Source organism: Astatotilapia calliptera, chromosome 1, assembly GCF_964374335.1.
Source record: "Astatotilapia calliptera chromosome 1, fAstCal68.1, whole genome shotgun sequence".
Taxonomy (NCBI): domain Eukaryota; kingdom Metazoa; phylum Chordata; class Actinopteri; order Cichliformes; family Cichlidae; genus Astatotilapia; species Astatotilapia calliptera.
In genome coordinates, this window is record NC_137422.1 from 9217689 (window position 1) to 9243873 (window position 26185).

At 39.1% G+C, this 26185-nt stretch overlaps 1 protein-coding gene across 2 annotated transcripts in view; it reads right to left on the reverse strand.

Annotated features, from left to right (window-relative positions):
• The window catches only part of mapk8ip1b (mitogen-activated protein kinase 8 interacting protein 1b), a 46101-nt gene that overhangs the window by 12424 nt on the left and 7492 nt on the right, over nucleotides 1–26185 (reverse strand). The window contains exons 1-3 of one of the 2 annotated variants that reach the window (XM_026159822.2): nucleotides 20689–21202; nucleotides 14569–14680; nucleotides 4226–4483 (exon numbers count right to left, since the gene is read on the reverse strand). In XM_026159822.2, the coding sequence (XP_026015607.2) occupies nucleotides 4226–4483; nucleotides 14569–14680; nucleotides 20689–20951 (633 nt within the window). In that variant the 5' untranslated portion in view covers nucleotides 20952–21202. Of the gene's footprint in view, nucleotides 1–4225; nucleotides 4484–14568; nucleotides 14681–20688; nucleotides 21203–26185 lie in introns of those variants that run through there. The other variant, XM_026159904.2, reaches the window with a different exon arrangement.

The window sequence follows — 26185 nt, forward strand, 5'->3', positions numbered from 1 at the left end:
ATCCTGACACAACATATACAACTTCTCTGTGTGTGAGTGTGTGCGTCTCTCTCTTCCTCTCGCTTCTCTCTCACTTCATATACACACATGCACACACAAACCTTTTATTCTGTTGAATGAGCAGGAACTCTTTTGTCCATGCTCCGTGGTGTGCATTTAAAGGGACCTGACATTTACACAAGCCACTGGAAAACACACTCACGCAGTCAGACAGCCTCTTTAGGCTGTTTTGGGGGGTAATTGCTGATTGAAGTCATGAAACTTGTGAGGTTTCCTTTCTTTCTATACATTTCTAAATATGGAAATCAAGAAAGAATAAAAGCAAAATCAACCTTGTTACAAAAATCTATATGAACATCTTTGTGGTATCTATATGACACTTTCATTTATAAGTACAGAAAAAGAGAGGTTGCTGATCATTGTCACTGATGAAAGGAGTCATTTAAAGAGCAGCTTATCAGTGATTGGTGAACAGATCATAAAGGGTGTGGCTGCTCACAGTGACATCTCTGCTGAATTAAATACAACTCAGTGCATCCAGTCCACACCCACAATCAGTCACAACACAGTGACTGAAACACTTCTCAGCATGATATTAAAGTTGTTCTTAAGCCATGTTTTAATCTCTTTTTAAAATATATGTATAAAAATGCAGCAACCAATAAACTAATTGATCATGGCATCTAGAATAGGCCGAAGAAGCCAGCAGTGTTTCCAGAAAATTTGGCATTTAGCCACCAAATAGGTTTTAAAAGGAATTATTCAAAACCTGCCAAACACGCTTATGAATCTAATCATTATCACGACTGATATATTTTGTGACTCAGTGGCTTATTTTAACGGCTTCCACAGAAAGACTATGGTTTAACACTCAGTTGTAGATAACAGAAGAGTTAAACAGAGATTTTAACAGATGGAGAGCTGGAAACTCCTGTGACGACAGCACGCAAAAAATAACATCTTTTCCTCCTCCGTCCACCCACTACGTGTGACTCACTTTTCCATCTACGTGTACCAGGCGGAGACAGGGCTGTTGCCATGGTAAAGAGTGAATCAGCAGGTAGGAAACAACTGCATATATCTGAGGACTCAGAGTCCATGACTAAAATCTGTGTGAATTTGATACAACAGAACACAAGCTTGCCAAGTTGAAGTGTTTGGAGACCTTGGAAGCTGAATGAATGAGATGGGGCGCCTTAATTGACAGCTGTCTCAGCCTATCACAGCTGCATCTTGTGTCACCCTGCCATATTTGGATTTTCTGCATGAATTTCATTGCAAATTGAGCTAGCTATTAAAACCAGGTCAGCTTGAAACTTTATAAATCAAGTTTAAATGACAACATGCTACTTGTTCTTGCTGGTATCTAAGCAGACCTTCCTTATAGTCACACTGCCACACAAACACACATGCACTTCAACATATGGAGCATGCCCGATAAGTAATTAGAGTTAGATTAATCCTTTCTCGGAGGGACATCTGTCTCTCTGCCCACTGAATCACTTCAATTGGGAAGCAAAAGTGGAGACAGTCTGTAAAGCAGCACCCTCCTCAGTACTGCAAAAGATTTATTATACTGTGCATCTTTGACTACTCGATATTTCAAATACTATAACAACTAAAAGGTGGACAGAATCAGAACTGGTTATTCATTTTAAAATGGGTAAAGAAAACTAATTTTACCTCATTTATTTGACCACTGCACAAGGAAAAAAGGTTTTTAAATGATGAAATTCAACCTCTTAACAGTCTGACTCGATGTGGCACTATTGACATTACTGGATTAAAAAATACTGCTTTTGAAAAAACCCTCAGTGTGTTAACGCTGATCAGAGATGCTTTTGTTCAGACATGGGACTCGCTGCAAAACGATGCAGAGCAAATATGCCGTATACTTTTGCATTTCTGCACACTCATTGACCTGGAAACAGTCGCCCAGTGTACACAACCTACTCATCTTCTAACAATTCAAGGTCTGAGAAAAAACATTAATGACTGGAAATCATCCTAAATCTTCTGTCTCATTCCTGCTGTGTAAGGATGCACACTGTGAAAGTCTTCACTGTCACCTCTGCCTCAACTGATTTAGCCATGCTGTCTCAATAACAGAACAATACTTTAATAAATCTACTTCAGCGATGACAGATCAGTTTTTTTTTTTATAATGCCATGTGATCTTCTCAATCTATCAATTTTGATGGTATTTCAGACACAGATTTTGTTTTGTGTTTCGTTTTACTAAAACATAATATTACCCCGATTTCCTTGATCACACCTGATGATATTTTTTATGACCAAAAAGTATTTTAAATAATAAGTATCTAAGTAAAAACGCGACACCCGCAACTGCTAATGAATTTATCTGGTATAAAATGCAGCCTGTTGATCTGTGTCTTCACTTTCATTGCATGTATTAAACTTTTTAAAGAAACCTCAACAGTAAAGTATTTCAGCACTGGTTTAAATGTTTTTTTTCTAGTTGCTGTATAAAAGGTAAAAATGAACAGTGCTGGAATAGACAAGAAGATTTCCCCAGTTGAAACATAACTGAGACCAATTACTTCCTTTATACTTTTCATTTTTGACAGCTCAAACAACCTACAGGAACAAAGCGGAGCACTGAGCAGAGCAGACTTTGCTTCCAGATCAAGTGCAAAGCAAAGGCAAACAGGCTGTAGACGCTTGGCTGATCACGCTGACTGCCTGCACTCAAGGAGGCCAAACTCACTCACTGTATACATTACTATGTATATGACATAGAGGTAGTTCTACATTTCAGTGAATCAAAGGAAATATTTCTAGAATTCAAATGTAAACATGAATAAAATGATTTAATTTGTTTTCTTGAATGACATGGTTTTGCCTTTTTTCTCTCAAATTAATTCCATCACATTAACAAGTCATGGCAACAAATCCTTTATTATCTGAATTAACAGTGTAATGTATCATGTAACATTATTTCTGACTCTTTAGCCCATTTTATAGTATTTTGTTCGGTTATAAGGCAAAGTATCTGTATTGTTCATCCAACCATATTCTCTGAAGCTCTTTTCACCTAACAAGTTCTAATCCACTCACTACATGCTACTTTTCCTTCCCAGAACTGAAAGAAACATCAGTGACGCTTGTGCAGGTGTTGAAACATCTCCTGGAGCTAGCTAAAGGTTTTGATTTTGTGCACATTAGATGTGTCTTATTTGAACTTGGACACTGTCCTCAAGTCAAGAAGATCAACGTATTAGCAAGAGGCTATAATGATGAATGTCCTGGTCTAGTAATCATTACGGATATAAAGGAGGGAGTCAAGAAAACAATAAGATGAGGACCTCAACTTCAAGTAACTCAATAAGTAATTATTAACAAACTACAAACACTATCTGAACCAAATCAGTTCATACTTTACCATGACAACCAAGGCTTTTATAACCTTTTGATCCAAGTCATAATGTTTTCCTTATCTGAACAAAGTACTTCAGCCCTCATCACTATCTTTCACTCTGATGTCTACCACCTACTCAAACCATAACTATACCACTGTCATTATCAAAACTTAATTAGCAGATTGTAATGCTCAATTTTTAATTCATAGGTTTTACTGAACAAAAAAAGAAAAATCTAAATGTGTGCTCTATAGTGCAAATACATTTTTTAAACACACCTTCACTGTCGCAGTAAACCCGAACATGGTTGCACACATTTGTATGGCTACACCGCTGCTCTTTATCGATACTTTACATTTTTTAGTTCCCATTCCAAAACTAAAGCCTAAAACTACCCTAAAATGTCTTCCTTCTTAGTGCTGGTCCTCACTTAGATTGATTTACATGGACACACACACACAGACACACACAGACACGAATGGTCACGAGCTCAAGCGCCATTGAAGCAAACAGAGACGGGCACCAATAGAAAACAAGAAATGACAGTTGAGGCTATTGTTCAGTGGAGAAAACACATCCTGTCAGAGAAGCAATTGTAGTGAATCCAGTGGTGATGTCAAGTAGGTTATCCAGTTATATTTACAATTTCAAACATAATATTTGTGCGAGAGGAGGCTCCAATATAGGTGGAGTGAAAAAACACTGAAAGAAAAACACTGAAACATTCCCACAGTCCTCCAGAATTACTCATCAATATTTGTCCACCTGCCACAAACTGTTTAACTGTGTGAGTGAATGTGTGTGTGTGTGAGAGAGCGAGAGGATAAGGTTAATTCAGGCTATACCTGTGTGCGTGGCACGATTGGGAAGAGGTTAAGGGTCGTGGGTCTCTTGGGCCGGTAAGTATCCATGGTAACAGGTGTTGCAGGGTCCTTGGTGACTGGCGGAGTTGAAATTGCAGACGCCTTCGAGGATTCTTTGTCACCGCGGTAACCGTCAGCACCATCGATGAGGTCCAAATGCAGCATCTCTGCCTGAAGCTGGCCGACTGCTCCTAGCTCCGCCTTCCCCGACATGCTATTGGTTCCTCGTCTCACACGGCTCTGCAGGGATTGGAATAAGCCCGACATCAGTCAAGACAGGGAAGAGAGAGAGAGAGGAAGACAGTGAGAGAGAGTGTATGTGGATGGGATGAGGAGATTTAGCTAGCCAATTGGAAGCAACTCTGTCTTCAACAGGAACACATTCACTGCCAACACACAGTGCCGTTTAAAGCTGAGACGGACTATTTCTAGCATCAAGCTTTTCTACCTGACAGAATTTACCTGCAGTAATGAGGTTAGAGTAAAAACTCAATCTGCTCTGCTATTTCTCATTTTATCTTTTTACTTTTAAAGCTAAGAAACCTATTCTATTAAGAAAATTAGTACAAAAATTTCAAAACAAATTCATGATATTGACCCTGGAAACAGGAAATTGTTAAAAATATTCACGCCCCCAAAAGAAACAGATATAATACCTCTGGCCTTTCGTGCAGCACTGCAATTGAATCAATTTGTTAATTGCTTTGATGATGAAACCTCTCAAAATCGATGACTCCGTTAGGCTAAACAATCAATTCATAAAACAAGAGTTGGAAAATTAGGCACATTTATTTACTCTAACGCTAATCATACACAGTGTGCAAGATATGAGTTTGTTGGCAAAAAAGAAGAAGAGATTCACTGCTGCTGAAACAACACACAAGCAAAGCATTTGAGAGACAGTAAGTCAGAGGGCACTGGGACAGTACAGTCTGCTTCACTTATCATCACTATCCCTGCAGCTACACATACAAAACAGACACACACACAGCACATGGCAAGTCGTTGCTAAGCCTATTATAGTCTTTAGTGCTCTCTGTTTGCCTCACATACAGAAAAACCTGTAAAAAAACAAATGCAAATAAAACAAGAACATGAACAATGTTGAACAACTGTTTTGGAGGTCTGCCACCTTCTACAGCACAATCAGAAAAAAAAGTTATTTAGAGTTATTTAAAGTTATGAATCTAAAATAATCTATTTCGTTTTTACAATTTGAGAGACATGAGCAAAAAAACAAAATGAAACAAAAACAGTATAGTTGCTCTAGAACTAAAACCTAATTAAACTTAATGCTATAACATTTATTTTTGATACTAAGTAATATAGTATTATCAAACCTTTATTTATTTATTTATTCATTTTTGTTTGTTCATTTGTTTTGTCAGTTTTAGCATCTATAAAATTTAGTTTGGATCCAAGTCATATTCTTTTTAAACATCTGTGCTAGTCCAGATTAAAGTTAACGGTGTTTTCTCTAGGCTGACTGTGGGGTGAGGCTGCAGTACTGGATCGCCCCCTCAAGGCAATGGTAGGAGAAACACTGGTGTAATTCTCAGCTGCCATACAAAACACAGTCACAGTCACCTTAAACTATTTTAGGAAACAAACCTCACAAAGGAAACTGTGAGGAAGAGAAAAAAAACCCATAATTTAATAAGCTACTGTTCTGTAAATACTTCATACACCGAGAAATCACAAGTACCAGGAATGTATTATAACCAATATCGTAAAGATTTAAACCTTTGTTGTAACAGACAGCACTCCTATTAACCGAATTTACTTGTTGCAGACTGTAAGGTAACAGTTGCTGAATGGAATGGACGTTAATTCATTTCTGTTGGCTAAGTGTTGCCTTCAAGCACATTTGTATGCAGTGAGACACTCATCCCAGATATCCAGAGGTCTCTCACTCCCAAGAAAGAAAGAAGCCTGCCTGTCTTTGAAATAGGACTGCTATAATGGTTTGCTGAACAGCCAAAAGCTAAAGTGGAAAATGTTCATCTAATTGCATTCATACTCAGTCCACATTTATTAGACTTATATGGTTTAGTCATTTACCCATACAACTGTTTTGAATCAAAACGAGGGCAAAAGCAAGAATAAAAGCTCCTTTAAAAATACAGACATAAGCCAAACACAAAGATTGCCAAGATGCAGATATTAACTGTATATGGAGATCGGTTGTTTACTGCCGAGTATATATCAGACCATGGATTACTTTCAAAGATGATACAAGAAAGGACTGACACCAACATGTAAAAATTTAAAAATATATATATTTTCCATAATCTTAGATTGCAGACAATCATGAATTCTATGTTTGGAGTGTGAGTTTACATGTAATCTCTACTAGAGGTGTTTTTATTATTTAGTCAGCTTGATGCCAGCTGTCGTAGATCGGATGGTTGCATGTCTAATATGCTGACAATAAGTAACTGCAACAATATTTGCAATAAGCATGTTTATATGCATTTACATGTGACAGAGCCATGACTTAAGTTCATGGGAAGAGGCTTGAAGTGAGGAGGAAGAGGATATCATTGTCTTTTTTCCTATGTGTTTTCACACACATAGTGAAAACACATAAATAAAACAATAAAACATAGGTACGACCCTTCATATCTTATGTCTGAAGTTGCAGCCATGAATTAAAATGTTCCTCCCTGCAACTTGAACACCTACAAGTTTTCTTCCCTTCCATCTTTGGCATGCTACATATGTCTCCAGCCACATACATAAAATGTGATTAGACAGAACATCCATGTCCATCTCCACAACTGTGGCTGGGCAACATGATGGCTTACAGCTCTTATAGTGTTACTAGATTAATTCTTTATTTGTGAGAATGCATCAATTTGTTGGAAGACACAGTCACACCTTATTCAATGTATATTTATGAGTATAATTCTTTTTTAATGCCTGACTATATATTTAATCCTTTTTTGATCATCCTGTATAGCAGGGATCAGGCACAGGGGGGATTGGGACTGCTGTTGAAGGTCACTCTAAGATAATATTAATACTGAGCAGATCTGAGATCAGTTTATTGGTGTGGCCCTCCACAACAGGTCCAGTTTCTCATGTGACCTCCTCGGTTAATTAATTGCCCACTCCTGCTACATAGCTATCTGTATGCTTATCTACCTTTCCATCCTCTTATCCACTTAATAATCTTCCATCAATCTATTATCCACCCATTTATCAAGCATCCAGCAGTCTAATGTTCTATATTCGATTCTTGTTCATTCATCCATCCATTTCAGTCTAGCTGGCATTTATCCCATCCCATCTATATACCACCTTTCATCATTCAGTCTAACAGTTATACTGTTTATAAATAACTGATGTTGTTGATGTCTTAAACCTGTGTTTTTTTCACAGCAGAGATTATGGGAAAATGATGCTTTTTTTTAATACAGTTTGATGTCAATTTTGTAAACTATGGATAGACTTATAGTAATACCGGTGATCAAGCAGGGCACAGTTTGGGGCCTGCAGCCTTCGCTGCCTCTTCTTCCCAGCTAGTGTTGTCATGGTCACTACTGTTCATCGTTCATATGCAGTCATGATTTATCCAGCTATCTATTCCTTAAACAATCCAATTATCAATTGGTCATCTTTAATCTACAGCCATATCCAACCAACCATTTACACACACTGCAAACACCTGTAAGTGGCATGTGATGAGCAGTGAGTTTGTGTTGTAGGGCAGCAACGTCATGTCAGTGTCTGTCTGTGTCTAATAACAACAATCCTCCCACCAATATTTTTCTTTTGTCTACCCTCACTCTCCTTCACTTCACCTTTTCACCTGCTAAAAATCAATGCCTCCTAATGGAGCCTGCAAATGCTCTTCTCCTCTTCTTGTTTATGATGAGAAATTATTACTGGACTCTGAAGAGCCCTGCCCCCTGTTGCTAGGAGACAAGGGGATCAGTGACTAAGGAAATGATGCTGCCTTGAAGACGTGATGCTCTTCTTTCTCCCAATCAGAGCAGCCGGAGCAGGGGAAACACAAGGAAAGACTGAAAATGTCAAATCACCCCAAACGTACTGCTCAGCTGCAAACCGAATGCCAGAAAAATAAAATATAGAAAGAGAACATTTGAACCACGCCGACTTTGAAAGGACCTGTATGTGTTTGTCAAATCCAGAGTTTTGGCTTCACTCTGCTCTTATAAAATACAGTAAAGTATTGCATTTTATTTCATTTTTATTAACAAACGAGCAGATAGATAGATATCTATGTATATATATCAATTTGGCTTAAATGAATCATGCAGGAGAGGGTCGGGCCTTGTAAGCGTCTGTTCATGTCAATGGGAATACATAAAGGTAAGCACAAGGCTGAATATCAGAACACTGCTGTCATATCAGTTGCTCTTTATTAACAGTAGCAGAGCCAAACAGGGCTTCTCCTGTTTCTGTTTGCATTGATGAAGCAGCTTCCTCTCCACTGTTACCATGTGTGGATGAGATGACGTGAGCGGTATCCATGGGGGCAGTGTGCGTGTGTGTGTTTGTGTGTGTATAAGTGCCAACACTGCATGTATTTTCAGCTTTGACATGTGCAGTAGGTGAGAGAAACACTGTTGCCATGGAAATGGGTCTGCTTCTCCACTGGTGTTTTGCTAGACCCTCTTTCACTCCCTCTCTTGCTCCATTTATTTTCTATTGCTTCCGTCCTCACTCTCCCTCAGTATATCACTCTCCTTCTACCCTTCTGGATTAAGGGGATCTGTTTCACTGATACTTATTTATACAGGTTCACCTTTAAAACATTTTTATGGGTACCTTATATTTTAAGACAATACTGTTGAAGTGCATTGCAGTGCATTACAAATATCAGTAATTAAAATAACACACAAGGGACATGACACCTTTTTATGAAGTTCAATAGCTCAGATTTTTCCAACTTTCTCTAAAAGGTTTTTCTCTTTTTGTTTCTGTAAAATAAAAAAATAAATCATTTCAAATATTTACATTAAGCAAGTGAATTTAATATAAATAAAGCAGAATCTAGACATAATACAAAGCCTTGATTCTCCATGTGTGGTAAATCTGTGTGTAGATGCTGCTTTTTGTGTGTTTTTGCAGTCACTTAAATATAACTGGCCATCCTATCTGACTCCACCCTGACATACGACATTTCAGCCATCCACACACAGCAAATGACTCCTAATCAAATCCATTCACCCTTACACTTGGGCATGAAAGCACTTCCCTTTCTCTCTCACTGATTTTTATAATGCATGTTGTCACTTTATGTCTCTCAGAAGCACTAAATATCTTTAAGTCTCATTCTGGACATCAGCTGCTCTCCATTAACCCTTCAAGAACCCTTCACAATAGCCATGTGCACACTAATTTAGATAAAAGCCCATTTTCTCTGTCTTCTTCAACAGAAGCTTCTTAACTGTGGAATAACAAGTGACTTTTGTTTCATGTTTGTGTGTTCACCACAAAAATGAATCAAAGAATCTATTTATTTACATTGTCATAAGAGCAAAAGAAGCAGAAGTTTTGTTTGAGAAGAACATTTTGGGATAAAAGCACCTAAATAGTCTAACAATTCAGGCCTATTTGGTGGTAATTTGGATTTCTTCAAAAATATACCTACAATCTTGTTGATCATGACATCTCCTCAGGCGCAGGAGTGTTGTTTTCCAGATGGCAGAGACTTTATGGGTGAAATGCACGTGGTTAGCTACAATGATTAATATCAGTTAGCTCAGCTTTTATGTCCTTTTATATTAAGTTTATATTTATTATCATATACTGTATACCCCAATAAAATGCCAGGAAATTATGGAAAAATATATATATTTTCTACCCAAGTCTAATAAAAAGAGATATAAATCAAAGAGAGATTCTGATACAGAAGGAAAAAAAACACACCCATCTGTCTCCCTGTGTTAGCCCTGCGACAGACTGGGGACCTGTCCAGGGTGAACCTTGCATCTTGCCCTGTGGTACCAGGGATACCCCCCCGCGACCCTGATGAGAATAAGCAGATGAGAATGGGTGGATCCCGTCCCATCAATTATTTGAAGTACTGTACAAAATATCTTGTTCCTACCACTATTAACACTACTTTCAATCTGTGCTTACTTCTGCCTCTGGTGGCCAATTTGGGCCTATTTTTAATCAGCCAAGCTACAGGACTGAACAAGCCCGAGAGGAGACATGGCTATGTGGTTGATGGTATACGCCTGTGGCAATGGGACTCAAAACACCTGAACTTAAAGATTAAAAGGTCAGGTGGAAAACTTCTGTCCTTATAATGTTGTTAGCCCACTGTCCATCCACCCACCGAGCAAATACCACAGTGCACACCTCTGTGGCCCCCTACTCAGGCAGGCACCACACATGTCTGGTGTGTGTGATGTTCCTTCCATGTGACCGTTCATTATTGATGAGACCAGATAAATTTTCAGTCTCCCATCGGATGATGAGATCACTGATGAATTCAGCTCTGTGTGTGTGTGTGTGTGTGAGGGCTCCCTACCAAATATTCTAAAGCTGCCCTGCCTCCTCATAAATTTTTAAAACAGACTGGGCCTCTAAAACTCTGTGCACTTTAAAATGAGAAGCAAAGACAAGGCAGTGCCCCTAAGGTCTGTGATTACAGCTGAAACATAAAGAATGTCAGTCTGTTTCATCAAGCTGATTCAGTCTTTGATCCTTGCTTCTGTTTTCCATGTTTAAACATTCTACAAGAAATGTTTTCAAGCACATCATAGTTCACATGACAAACTGAACAAAATTAGAAGGACGTGGAAAAGAAGGACACAAAGACCAAATCAGTGGCTAATAAGGTTCTTATGGTTAATGTCATTTAAAAAAAGCTGAACATTTACACTTCCAGCATACTGAGGAAGATGATATGCCATTTGTTGAATTTGTGTCTACTATGGTTGTCAAAAAACCTCAGATATTAACTGATAATAAAACTAATGTTTAAATACTAAATTAATCGTTTGCAACAAAAATGATTTTTTTAAAAATTGCCATCTTTACCTCCTCCAACTGGCACAACAAGCACAGAGCCCCTCCCATCACTTACAGCTAAAGGAATTTAAAGAGGAAAGCATCTACTTTAAGAACATTGAAGTATTAATCCAGTATTATAAATGCTACCCTGGCTGGTGCACATGTTAACTTGTAGTAATTATCTGATAGCCACATTAGCCATTTTAGCACAACTAAATACCACGCCCAAAGTGCTCCTCTTCTATATTACTGAAACTATGTAGATTGTTGGGTATTGTTTTAATTGTTGTACCTTTTGTTTATTAGAAGATTCTATGATCAATTACCAAAATAATTTATAAAATTATTAAAACCTCTAAACTTAATCATAAATACGTTTTTTGTTAAATCTAACTTATAAATGGGAAAATTAGTTGAAAACTAAGCAATCAACTACTTCAATAAATGACTTCTTCACCACTTGGTAAATCTCTTCTGTTATGTGTAACTTGTTCTCTGCCAACTCTTAACGAAAAATGTTTGTTAGCCAGTGGCTACATTTGTTATTTGTCATCAGAGGTTGTTTCCTAAAAACAGCTTCCTTTAGTCTTAAGTGATGGGATTGAAGTTGGGCTCAAGACAAATATAGAACAAAAAACATGAACTGAAAGAATCAAGCTGTGTACAACTGTGGGGTGGGTGTAGTGGTTTAAAAACCTCAATGAAAATAGCAGTGGTTAAAAAATAAACACTGACATCTTTCTTTTTATTACTACAACCTCCCTTTGTCTGGTGTCTGTCACGATTTCATGCTGGTGACAAAAACAACAATTTCCTTTATTCTGCTAGGTGCCTTCAGTGTAAGGTTCAACACCATCTAAAAAGCAAACTGCATCCTCACTGGTGAGTCATTGCAAGATATAGAAAACACTCAGAAAATCAACACATCTTGTTACTGACTACCACAAAAGATTATACGATTCTGTCCGGTTATGTACTGTACAGCTCGGGAAACCAGCATTGTTAAATACACAATTCACTAAGCGCTGGACTCAATTCCAAGCGTGTGACTGTTGTAGCTGTTATCTATCCATAAGATCGCCAAGAAATTGTTAAATTGGACATTTTGCAATTTTTCTCCTTCAACATATAGCTGCTAAAATGATCTTAGAACAAGAACAATATACTATATGCGATCTACACACTAACTATACCTTAACTTTTGAGTAACATCTAAATTTTTAGCCTAAATGGTCTCCTACAGGATCTGTACTGTCATTAGAAGAAAATTGCACAATAAGGGGATTGCATTTCTGTCCTTCTTTCTTTTTTTCTTAAATAAAACAGTGCAATTATTTTGCCCCCTAATCACTGGTTGACATACTGAGGAGATAAACAAGAAGCAGTGCGAGCGGATCACAATCTCCTGATTCTTATAGAACCTTAACAGCCTTAACTTTAAATTGCAAGTTTCGACCAGTTCCTTGCTCCAAAAGAAAGTTAATCTTCTTAGACTAGATATGTAAAATGATGTATGTATGCCAAATGCTTTGCTCTAAAACAAACATGCTTAGATGTCCAAAAGTGAAGATGCTTGGCCATAATGGACAATATAACATTTGGAGAAAAATAAACAAACCCTAATCACCCCATATCAATTATAACACCATGGCAGAGAAATGAATGACTGTACTTTGCTAAGGCTTGGCCAACACTGGCACATGCAACCGGACAGTGATCACAACAACAGAAGCAAATCTACAATAGAAAGACTGAAAACGTATGGCCCAGTCCAAGTCCAGACGTCAACCCAACTGAATTGCTGTTGCACAGCAAAATCCCGCCAACTGCAATGAACTGCAGGTATATGGTAAATTAGACCAAAGGACACGAGATTTCCAAATGGAGGGGAGTGACATTACTAGGACCAGTGAGCTGTCTCTTCCAGCAGCAAAACAGTTTGTTTGCGCTTCCTGAGAGTGACAACACGTGAGATTTGTTGTTGGCTGCGCTGTGAGATTTGTCTTTTTTGCCATCCATGGGGCCATTTTGGATTCTGCGAGGCTCTTCAAGGAGATGAGTCATCTGTCTTCACACACATAGACACTTCCAGCAAAAAGTGCTCACATTCAGCAATGTGAGCTATAATTAGCTCCCAGGATAGCAAGACAAGAAAAAAAGAGTACTGTGTGAAAGAGTACTGGCTTTTAAAACCCCAAAATATTCCCACCACTCTGCATTATTAGAGTCATTTTTGTCCCATCAGTCAAGTCACTGCCTCACTAAAATGATAAAATATAACTCACAGAAATAATGAAAAAGGAAAAGAAAGATAGAATCTTATTTACTCACACAAATGCCCTGTGAAAAGCCTCTCGCCCTCTAGTTGCCTTGGTTACAGCAGTAGAGTTAAATAGAAGATGATGATCTGACAGAATAACAAATTTAACTCTATTTATTTTCTCCTTCAGCACCACTCCACTACTATTTCTCTTATAGTTACATGTATATATTCCTTACTCAGTTCTGTTAGTGACCCCCTCATTTCTATTCTTAAAAACAAAACAAAATAAAAACTCCCAAAAAAAAACTCTTGGTGGATTTCAACAAACAGTAAAAAGCTCAGAGTGAATTATTTAGATGCCCAGGATGGATCGGGAAAATCGCATGCGATCACATTCAAAGTTCTTTCAGCGAGCGCCTCCGACACCGTCTGTCAGGCCTGTCTGCCTCGGGCTCCTGTTCTCTGCTGGCAGGAAGCTGAATGCAGCAGCTGTTCATTACAAAACACTACAGAGAGGAGAGACTGACCCTTAGCTGTACTCAAACTTTGACAGAGTGTCACTGAAAGGAGGCAAGCCCAATTTTTGAAGGATCGCATGATGAGTTTGACGAATAACACTGGAGGTTATGCATGAGTGGAACGTACAATACGATATAATTTTTTTTTTAAAACTTTGTTAGATAAAGTTAAAAGGCTTTGGTGTACGATCATTTTGACCTTGTTTGTCAGCGGCCTTTTCAAGTGGACGACCATCTGATGTAACTTAAAAGCTTCCCAAGACACTCAGAAAGTTCCCAAAGTCCCACCACAAAAATAATGTCATAATCTTTGCAGGAGGACTCACGAATGCTTTCTATAAATGACAAATAGCATACACAAACAATTTGAACCTCCAACCCAGCTTTACATAACTCAGCGGATCCTCTAGTATACTGCAGCTCTCATTCAGAGCTGCTGATTATTTTTTTCACCAGCAGCTGATAAAGAATAACTTGAAGATGAACACTACATCTGCAGCTATGACAAGACATCTGCCAAGAAGCAGCTCTTCATGGGGCCATCCTACCTTTATATCTGGGCCATTGCAATTGAGGCTCATCCCACACTCATCTGTGATCTCTGTGATTTCGGAGAGGTCGTCGTCCTCAAATTCATCAAGGCTGATGTCATGGGTCAACCTGAGTGAAAGGGTAGATTAGGGTGAGAGGGACAAGAAGAGGATAGCGCATAGATGAGTCATATATATTTAAAAAAAAAAAAATTATATATATATATATATATATATATATATAATCCTCAAGCCATAGTACATCTCAGAATCTCTTGTTGACCCAGTTATTTGTATCTCCTATGCTCAGTCCAATGACAATTTGAATATAGGTCGCTATAAATGACCAAAATATAACAAGCATAGGCATCTACATTAATACTTATAAGAGATAAACAGATCTAAAGCTATTGTTTTGTGTCATAGTACTGTTCCTAACAAATGGAAACATGGCGTTTGACTCTTATACCACATAGTTTTATACACTTCACTCAGACCTCTAAAGGATTTATATTTAGTATTAAAGCACTTACTAAATGTTTCAAGCACTGATTTCAGGCAGATCTAAATCAAGCACTACCTGCTCGTTTAGAGCAGAAAACAATGAGCATCCAGGATTTTATCGGCCTGTTTTATTTTGTGAATATCTCCATCTGCTGTTTGTAAAAGTGATTTTCTTTTGGCACCACTACACTTCATTCATCACAAGTGGGACTAAAATTAATACACACAGCATAACTCTTTTTCTTCTCCTTCTCATACTTTGTCAGTGACAATGAGCTATAGGGTGATTATTCAAGGAAAGTAATGTATTACACATAATTCATTATAATGTATCATGCTACTTATTTAAAGAAGGTAATGCCTTACACCACTTGTAGCATTACCTTTGGATTACTCGTTGGATTCACTGTCACATAAAGCCACCGCTGGTAAAAATGCAGAATAGGAAACTAAGAAAAGTGAACTTGTGTTTTGCAGAGAAGTACAAACGTCTTGAATGCTCCTGCAGCAGAAAGGGAAATGTACGGTCCTGCTGTCTGTGGCAGGATTCAATTAACATCCAGTAAACAATGGTTCAGTTTTCCCCATCTGCAATTATGGCTGCATGTTGTCCCTTTACCCTGCAGCCTCCGGGCATAACAGACTGAGTCAGAGCAAAACGTTATTTGAGATGCAAGACAAAGACGACAGAGCATGGGAGCAAGCCGTCAAATAAACCTTGTAAACCTGTGCAGCTACCATCCCCCCACTGATGCATCATGGTAATGTCATTTCTGACTGCTAGCGTGAGTGTACATACAGCTATTACAGTCTTTAGCCATCACATGTCAGAGGATGGGAATAGAAAGTTAAATAGCCTGAGAAAAAGCATCTGTTACCTCCATAATGAAGCCCTGAAGGAGGTGGGAGATACAGACTGAAGGAAGGACAGAACAAAGTGAACAAAAGAAAAGAAGACAATGGGAAAGTAAAAAAAAAAAAAGGAATACATGTAAAATAAAAAACTTTTTACAACACAGCTATACACAGTGTATGTGAGTAACTTAGATGACCTTAAATAAAACTACTTGTACTGGTATTTTCATTTTTAGGCAATTTGTGGTGAGGAAATATTGATTTACATCATCATTATCCTTAAATCTTTTTCTGACACTAAAACCTATATATCATAGGTTAATGATTTTATTCTGACTAACCTATAGGTAAAAATACCTAAATTTAAAATGATGAAATAATGTTAGCTTGTTAGTTTGTCCAATTACGTTTGAGCACTTGGGGGAGTGTGTAGAAAACTGGCAATAATTCCTCAACAGTTAATGCAGTACTTTTGGAAACCCACTCAATTAAAGCCAAAATTCTGAACTTTAATCACATCTTAATTGTTTGGTTTGAAGCACCCTGTGGTGGTGTACAGGGGCAAATACAAAATGTTAATAATGTTAGTCCTGCAACAGGTTGACAACCTGTCCAAGACAACCTGTAACCCTGGGCTATTTCACCACAGGTTTGCATATATTATTAAACTACAACTGAGGAAAAGTTATCAAATACCAGACTGAATATGCCCTCTGACCAAAGCTATCAAAAAACAACATTTTAACTGGTTTCAATTGCAAGTTTTGAGCAGTAATCCGGGCTTTTCAAGGGATATTATGAAACGGTGAGTCTACAGAGTTATAAGTGAGAGGGACTGAGTCCATAACAATTAAGTCAACAGTGAGAAAAGTGTGAAGATGGAGAGAGTCATGGAGGGAGGTGGGAAAAAGAAATACTTTAAAAAATAAACCTCTTTGTCTGCAGCCAAAGAGAAATCCCAACAGACTCTATACCACAAAGCAAATTACATTGTCACACGTCGAGGTTCACAGGGTGAAGGGTTGAACAGTTCTCAGATAAGATGGGCTGCACGGGTCACATCGCAGTTAAATAAAAACGGAATGCAATTATTTGCAAATCTTATAATCCCACATATTTTCTTCAAAGTAGAAAACAGATAACTTTTTGAATTTGATGGCAGCAACAAGTATCACAAAAGTTGAGACAGGGGAAACAAAAACCTGTAAAACTATGTGGTAGTAAAACAAAACATCTGGCAACAGGTGAGTAACATGATTGGGTATATATATAAAAAAATAATAAATCTTGTGGCGGTAGAGTCTCACAAGCAAAGAAGGACACAGGTTCCCCAATCTGCAAAAAAACTCCAGATATAAATTCTGCAACAATTTGTTACTCAGTATAAAATTGTCACAACTTTGAATATCTCATCATCTACAGTATATACAGTAACATCATGAAAAGATTCAAAGAATCAGTAATGGGTGCTTGTGATCAAAACAGCATCCCAACTTTTCTAAAATTGGAGTTGCAAATGCACTCATTTAACAGTTGATTAGGTACACTCAGCTAAAGCTAAGACGATAATACAACAGTTCTCCAATAAATCCTCCCTTCATCAATGTTAAGTTTTCAGTTCAGTGGAAATTTTGCTAAAGAATTTTATTAGGTAGTAGAATAAATTATTATGAATCATGTATTTTTTGCCTAAGCATTATAAATGGGATAAGCAGTAGAAACAGCTGCCAGTTTCACACAATCCAATCAGCAGCTGTCCATTTATGGGCTCAAATTGTGGTCATAAATATTTTGTATGTGTAAATCAAATGCATATTTGTGTACTGAGTTTTGTAACATGGTAAACCAAAATATCTGAAAGTTTTGTGTTTGTGCATCTACAGATGAGAATTTGTGTGTGTGTAAAAAAGATTTACACGAGTTACAAAATGTTTTGTTAAGATCTGGTTACAGATACAAAGCAAAAAACTACGTGTAAACCTCTGCACACAGGTTTCCTGGCTGCGTGTGGATTTCAACTTAGAAGTACAAATTTTGACCTGATTTTTCTTCCTTTCAGCTGATTGGTCAATGTCATGTCAATTACAAATTTGACAATCCAATCAGACAACAGATGGGTTTGGCTGTTGGAGTGATGCTTTACTGAGCTTCAGGTCCTGGAAGAATAAATGCCCTTTTACATGCCAGCCCACCATTTTCCTTCATCACCAGGAAGGAAAACAGTCTGTGTGTGTCTGAGTTCGGTCACAGGTTTTTTGTGTCACAGGTTTACGCGTTTATGCAGAAACCTCCAGTATGGGCTACTCCAGAGCCTTTTCAACAGCGCTGCAGACCTCGGGGGGAAAGCTGTGGAAATGACACAGTCTTCACTAGTGGGGATAGTTACAAAGCTTTCTTCGTTATGAATTAGCGATACATGTTTTTGTTGGATATTTGAAGATAAAACAACACAAACTCTTGTAGAGGACATAAAGTCAGATACAATTTTTATACTTTTATACTTTTATACAATTTTTATACTCAAATACAATATTTTTTTAAACACTAACAACTGAATTTAAAATTCACCTTCCTGAAATTGAATTTGTATTTTTGAAAATTGTAATATTAATAGATTGAATTCTATTTAAATGTGTACACTGATCAACAGGAAGTTTGCTGGACCAGATTATCTAGGCAGTACTTGATGTGGTAAGAAGACTGTCATTGTTCCATAGTGCCACAAAAGTATACAGTGTTTGGATTGATCTTAATCAGTATGTAATGGTAAGGTTTTGACCCCCAGCCCACTGACACAGTCCAGCTCTATCGACCTTTCAACATATGTCTGCAAACACTCGATGCACCTTTGCTAGCTTTGCCTTGAGGCAACTGTTGTTGTGGTTTGGCAATGAATAAATACAACTGAAAACAAATGGAATTCCCTTGGGATTATATTCCTGCACTATGTATACTCATCATCTCGCTACACTTACAACCTTACCAGCGATCAATGCAGGCTGACTCAGCAGACTGCTTGGGCTGTCCAGGTCAGAGATTCCTGTGACACATTTACTGTGTCATCATTACTGAAAGTGAAACATGGCAAATAGGGTCAAGATGTAGTAACAACCGGCCAACATCAACATCATCACCATGACACAGCAGAGAAAACCAAATAAATTCAGCAACATCTCACATAGGACGGGACTCGGGATTCGACTTGGAAACTAAAGGCTTCATATTTTCAATTTTTAACAATTTTGGCAAAGTTTAGAAAGAACAATTCAAAAGTAGTTCTGTAATAAAAAAGAACACATTCAAGGATTGAAAATTGACTAATATGTCTCAAAACATAAATTTCTCTCTACAACATGTCAAAAAAAAACTTAAGTTCACCTCTCCTTGGCTGATTTGAGCATTTCCTGCTCAGATCTGTGATTTTGATCCCATTCTCAGCACATTTTATCTTTCTGCTGAGATTATTTAATTTGATTATTCGCTTTAAGTGATGTGGGTTTTAAACTGTTCAGCTTTTAAACGGTCCCTGCAGACAAGTCCCATCAGCTCATGTTGTAAAACAACTTCAGATTGTAACAACACTGCAGGACGGATGTTTCAGTTTTATATCGCTAAGGATGTGGGACAAACTGCAGCATTATTGTAACAGCAGGTGGTGACAGGGCAGCTTGCTGCCATGTTTGTGTCTCCTCGGCCTGTCTCTCTGCTTGTGTTAATGAAGGGCAGAATGACCTCACGCTCAGGCCATGATGTGCTTGGCCAGCTCAGTAATATATAAATATCTCTATATATGTATGTATATAAGAAACAACCCAATATAACCCTGATAGAACTACATTTATCTAAGGCTTGCTTGCAAATTCACAAATGGCAAACAAGGTCAAATACGGGTATTTTCCTTTTAACTCTTTTTTATGTTGATCTGAATTTGATATAATCTCTGTGATAAAAAGACATTTTGCAGTTTATCATAAAGGAAGGTCACACAGCAGTGAGAAGACGACTTCTGTTAATAGAAAGAGATAAGAAAAATATGCAGAATGGAATTAAATCTCCTGACAAAGAGCAATGAGAAATAAATAGTGCTTCTATATCTTTTATTACAGTGAAAACAGGAAAACCATGCTCCCCACATAATACTTCTCTTAAATGCTACGATCACATGTGTTTCTGTGTTGTGTTGCTCTGATCGTGCTATTCTACCTTTCAGCCCAGTATTTAGTCATCACAGCAGCTCCAACTATACTCTTTTCCCTTCCTTACTCACGTTTACACTACCACTAGGAATTATGAGGCTGCATGCTCTCTGTCATTCATTAGCTTCGCCCTCCTGCAAGGACAGGAGCACAATCAGGACCGTCCCGTCCAATTCAACAGATCCAAGTACAATCACCCTCTTCTCCATCATCAGCTGCATGAAAACAAACTCTGAAGACAACAATCCGTCTACACAGTGCTTCTCCTACACCGGCAGTTCCACTGTAATACACATGCAGCAGGATAACATGTGATTGCCTCTATGGTCCTATTTTTGGTCATCATAAGGCAGCAACCTCCGCTGCACGTTCTACCTCTCTTGTTTAGGTACAAACGTACACACAGTCATATAAAGGCGATCTCCTTCAAGGGCATGCTGTACCGAGGAGATGCCAAATAGCAAGAAGAAGAAACATTAGCAGTTACACACTTGCAAGGTCACACACAGCCATGTTGCTGCATGCCAATAAACTGAAAAAAGAAAAAACAAGAGAGAGAGAGAGAATAAGACAGATGTCCTACCATTTCTCCCACTGGTCCTCCATCCAGCCCTCTCCTCCTTCCCCTCCCGAATCCATGCTGTAAGTGAGGAGGGCATCCACAGTCAAGAGGAGAGGAGGAGAAGAAGGAGCAAGAGGGTTAGAAAGTGAAAGAGGCAGTGAGGGAGGCAGAGAGGGAGGAGCGAGTGTAGGAAGAGAGCTGGGGGAGAGGGAGAAGGGGAGCAGCTCGTCCAGGGTCGATGGAAGCGGCGTCTGATTCAGAGCCCGGCTGCTGCTGCTGCTCATTGGGAGGGAAGCGAGATGGATGGAGGATTTTTTTCCCCCCAAAGAGAGGAGCTGAAGCCACCAGAGAACAGTAGTATTATATAACCCTCTTTCTCTCTCCCTCTCTCTGATGTTTACTCAGATTTACTATGCCAATGCTGGAAACTGCTGGTGTTAGCAGATCATCTAACAACACGGGAAGTCCAAACAGGAAAAACATCAGCACAGGAGGACACTCCTCTCTCGCTCTCTCTCTCTCCTCTATCTGTGTAAAACACGGTCACCCTCAATTATTCATGGGGCTCATTGATCACAGAAGACTTCTAATTTTCCCTTTTCCATCGCTCTTTTTCCCTATTCATCTTCTTAAAAGAAGATTCTAGCTTATCATCATTCATGAAACTACTGCACTCAGTGCTGAGATCTGGCAGCATGGCGACAGTGACAAAATAAGAAGGCTGACAGGCCATAAAGCAAACGTAGACAGGTGCCCAAACAGTCACACGGTATATTCAGATAGTCTGCAGCACTTATCGTAAAAGACGTCATTCCTTTATGTCTGTGAAATTTCTGACGCAAAAAAGATGTTGTTGTGTGATGTATTGCTGTATTATTTCATAAATAATAATACTGTTATTAGTAAAATTTAAAAATTTCACTTCAACAAAACCTCTGACTAAACAATACAGGGAGTGCAGAATTATTAGGCAAATGAGTATTTTGTCCACATCATCCTCTTCATGCATGTTGTCTTACTCCAAGCTGCATAGGCTCGAAAGCCTACTACCAATTAAGCATATTAGGTGATGTGCATCTCTGTAATGAGAAGGGGTGTGGTCTAATGACATCAACACCCTATATCAGGTGTGCATAATTATTAGGCAACGTCCTTTCCTTTGGCAAAATGGGTCAAAAGAAGGACTTGACAGGCTCAGAAAAGTCAAAAATAGTGAGATATCTTGCAGAGGGATGCAGCAGTCTCAAAATTGCAAAGCTTCTGAAGCGTGATCATCGAACAATCAAGCGTTTCATTCAAAATAGTCAACAGGGTCGCAAGAAGCGTGTGGAAAAACCAAGGCGCAAAATAACTGCCCATGAACTGAGAAAAGTCAAGCGTGCAGCTGCCAAGATGCCACTTGCCACCAGGTTGGCCATATTTCAGAGCTGCAACATCACTGGAGTGCCCAAAAGCACAAGGTGTGCAATACTCAGAGACATGGCCAAGGTAAGAAAGGCTGAAAGACAACCACCACTGAACAAGACACACAAGCTGAAACGTCAAGACTGGGCCAAGAAATATCTCAAGACTGGTTTTTCTAAGGTTTTATGGACTGATGAAATGAGAGTGAGTCTTGATGGGCCAGATGGATGGGCCCGTGGCTGGATTGGTAAAGGGCAGAGAGCTCCAGTCCGACTCAGACGCCAGCAAGGTGGAGGTGGAGTACTGGTTTGGGCTGGTATCATCAAAGATGAGCTTGTGGGGCCTTTTCGGGTTGAGGATGGAGTCAAGCTCAACTCCCAGTCCTACTGCCAGTTTCTGGAAGACACCTTCTTCAAGCAGTGGTACAGGAAGAAGTCTGCATCCTTCAAGAAAAACATGATTTTCATGCAGGACAATGCTCCATCACACGCGTCCAAGTACTCCACAGAGTGGCTGGCAAGAAAGGGTATAAAAGAAGAAAAACTAATGACATGGCCACCTTGTTCACCTGATCTGAACCCCATTGAGAACCTGTGGTCCATCATCAAATGTGAGATTTACAAGGAGGGAAAACAGTACACCTCTCTGAACAGTGTCTGGGAGGCTGTGGTTGCTGCTGCACGCAATGTTGATGGTGAACAGATCAAAACACTGACAGAATCCATGGATGGCAGGCTTTTGAGTGTCCTTGCAAAGAAAGGTGGCTATATTGGTCGCTGATTTGTTTTTGTTTTGTTTTTGAATGTCAGAAATGTATATTTGTGAATGTGGAGATGTTATATTGGTTTCACTGGTGAAAATAAATGATTGAAATGGGTATATATTTGTTTTTTGTTAAGTTGCCTAATAATTATGCACAGTAATAGTCACCTGCACACACAGATATCCCCCTAAAATAGCTAAAACTAAAAACAAACTAAAAACTACTTCCAAAAACATTCAGCTTTGATATTAATGAGTTTTTTGGGTTCATTGAGAACATGGTTGTTGTTCAATAATAAAATTATTCTTCAAAAATACAACTTGCCTAATAATTCTGCACTCCCTGTACTACTGTTTATTTGTTTTCACCAACTGGAACATTTTTTCTGAAAACATGTAGGGGCATTCCCATTTTGGACATCCCAACTTTTGACAAGGAAGTTCTTAAAATTCGCTCTCACTAGCGTTTCAGTTTTATTTTCAGTTGTGAGCATTTAGGTTAGGAAATCACAATGAGTTCCAATATGGTTTTACCATGTTAAAGACACGTTACAAAGTTCCATTCCCTTATTTTCCAGGGTGCCCGTTTACCTCTCATGTTCTAGGGATGTAGCATTTCTCTAGTCGAGAATAAATCTACAGTCTGCTTTTCACAGTCTTTTATAGCTTCCCACTTGATGTTATCCCACCACTGTCGCTGCTGTGAAACCCTTTTGATATTGCTAATGCAAGCATAATAGGATGGTAAAAAGTGCAGGTCAGTGCATAAATGTAAAGGACACAGGGTGAGAATTACCTGACATTCATTGCGCAAAAATTAAAAGATTACTTCATTACTAAACTGGCCAAGCTTTCACAATTTTACAATTGTTTTTCTTTCCTTAAAAAACCCCCCATTGTTTTGCTGTAAGCAGAATGTCTGTAAATTGAAGCTAAGAAATAGCCTCAGTAAATGTATATGCAATCATATTCTCATTAGCCGTGTGGCTGAAAACTTCATTTTAACACACAGCTGTAGATCATAATACCAGTTTGCATGGACTGTAGATAAAATATGCATATAGTTGTTTCCACTTTGGTTTTTTGAAACCAAAGAGGTGTCTCTAAATTTGAAATGATTGGATGGATGAAAGAACTGCCAGGTATATATAAATGCCTTAATGCACCTTTAAGACTGATTGTCTGCATGATCAACTCGGTCACCTATAACATCTCCAGGTTTCTGGTTTCGATCCTCAACCCGCTGGTGGACAGCTCTGAACACCACATCCAGAACACCCTGGATTTTGTTGAGAAGGTGAGAGATGTCATTATGGAGGCAGATGAAACCATGGTCTTGCAAGACGTTACATCTCTCTTCACGTGCATCCCAGTCACGGAAGTGTTGGAGGTAGTCTGTAAGAGATTACAGGATGACACCAACCTCAGCAACAGGACCACTCTCAGCATCGACCAAGTGTGTTTGCTTTTGGAACTGTGTCTTCATTCCACCTACTTCACATACAAGGGTCAGTTCTACAGGCAGAAACATGGGTGTGCCATGGGCTCCCCAGTTTCACCCATCGTGGCCAATTTGTACATGGAAGAAGTTGAAAAGAGGGCTTTGCTATCCTACCCTGGAACACCACCAAGCCATTGGTTCAGATATGTGGATGACACCTGGGTGAAAATTAAATCTCAGGACGTACCACAATTCACGGATCACATTAACTCAGTGGACTGACACATCAAATTCACCAGGGAGGATATGAAAAGTGGCAGGTTAGCCTTCTTAGACTGTGAGATTTCCATCAGTAATGGGGGACATCTAAAAGCTGACGTGTACCGTAAACCTACACATACAGATCAGTATCTAAGGTTTGACTCTCATCATCCACTGGAGCACAAACTGGGTGTCATCAGGACGCTACAACACAGATCGAACACCATCCCCACTGACACAGCGGCCAGGGAGGCAGAAGAACAGCACATCAAGAAGGCCCTGAGTAAATGTGGTTATCCCAGCTGGACTTTTGTCAAAGCAGGAAAGGCATCTAAAGAAAGCTCCAGCAGATCCAGGAGAGAAGGACAACCGCTGCCCAAGCGAAAACCTGTAGTGATCCCATAGGTGTCAGGAGTATCTGAGCAGTTGAGACGCATTTTTTCTAAACACCGGGTCACTGTGGCTTTTAAACCCCAAAACACGCTGCGCCAAAAACCGGTCCACCCCAAGGATCGGGTCCCCCGACACAAACAGAGTAACATAGTGTATGCTGTTAAGTGCCAGGAGAATTGCCAGGATTTATACATCGGGGAAACCAAACAACCTCTGGTGAAGCGGATGGCACAACACAGAAGAGCTACCTCGTCAGGCCAGGACTCTGCAGTCTATTTACACCTACAGTCCAGTGGACACTCTTTCAAGGATGAGGATGTTCACATCCTGGACAGGGAGGAACGCTGATTTGAGCGCGGCGTCAAGGAGGCCATTTATGTGAAAAGGGAAAGACCATCTCTGAATCGAGGAGGGGGCCTAAGGGTACATCTTTCGCCATCTTACAATGCTGTGATTGCAGCCATTCCCCAACTCTCTGTGAATGGTACTCATGGCCATTGATCAGTGGTCTTTGATCAGTGGGTTTTGGTCAGTGGTTGTTGATCAATGGTCATGAGAATTTGCATAATTAAGATTAAGGAACTGACCTCCCAGCCCATTGTTCCTCAGTGGGCTGGTTTCAGTCAGTCGAATGTACTGTTTATAAGATTGGGGAAACCTGCAGTCAGCTGAGACTCAAGAAGTCACTTGGATGAGTGCTGAAACGTTTCTCCCAAATGCTACGTCCAGATGAAAAGAATCAACTTTTGGAGGTTTTCTTTCCTGGATGATTGAAAATGCATCAAGACCTACCATAGGTAAAACAGACACCTTGTCATAATTCTTTCACCATCTTGGTGAAACCAGATGTCACAAGCGAAGCAGGGATCTTTTAGAAAAACTAAGGGAACGTTAGCAACTTATCTTTCTCTAAATATAACTGTAACTCCTAAATTAGGTTTTACTTGTGCTGTACTTGCTTTTAAAGAGAGAGAGAGTGACAGAAAAAGAAGAGCGAGAGAGGGTCCTGTACTGTATAAACAGAACAGAGTGCTGTCAAGTCAAACATGCATTGTTAGCAGAAATGAGACACAGCAGTAAATGATCATCCACTGGGAACAGCAAGCAGGGCAATTACTGTCCACTAGCTCCTACTACAGGTGAAATTCAAATCAACCAACATTAAAGCTGCAAATGAAAAGGTGAAAGTAGAGAAAGAGGGTCAATGGATAAATGACTCAAACACTTTTGTGGATTTATAATTAAGAGATTACTGAT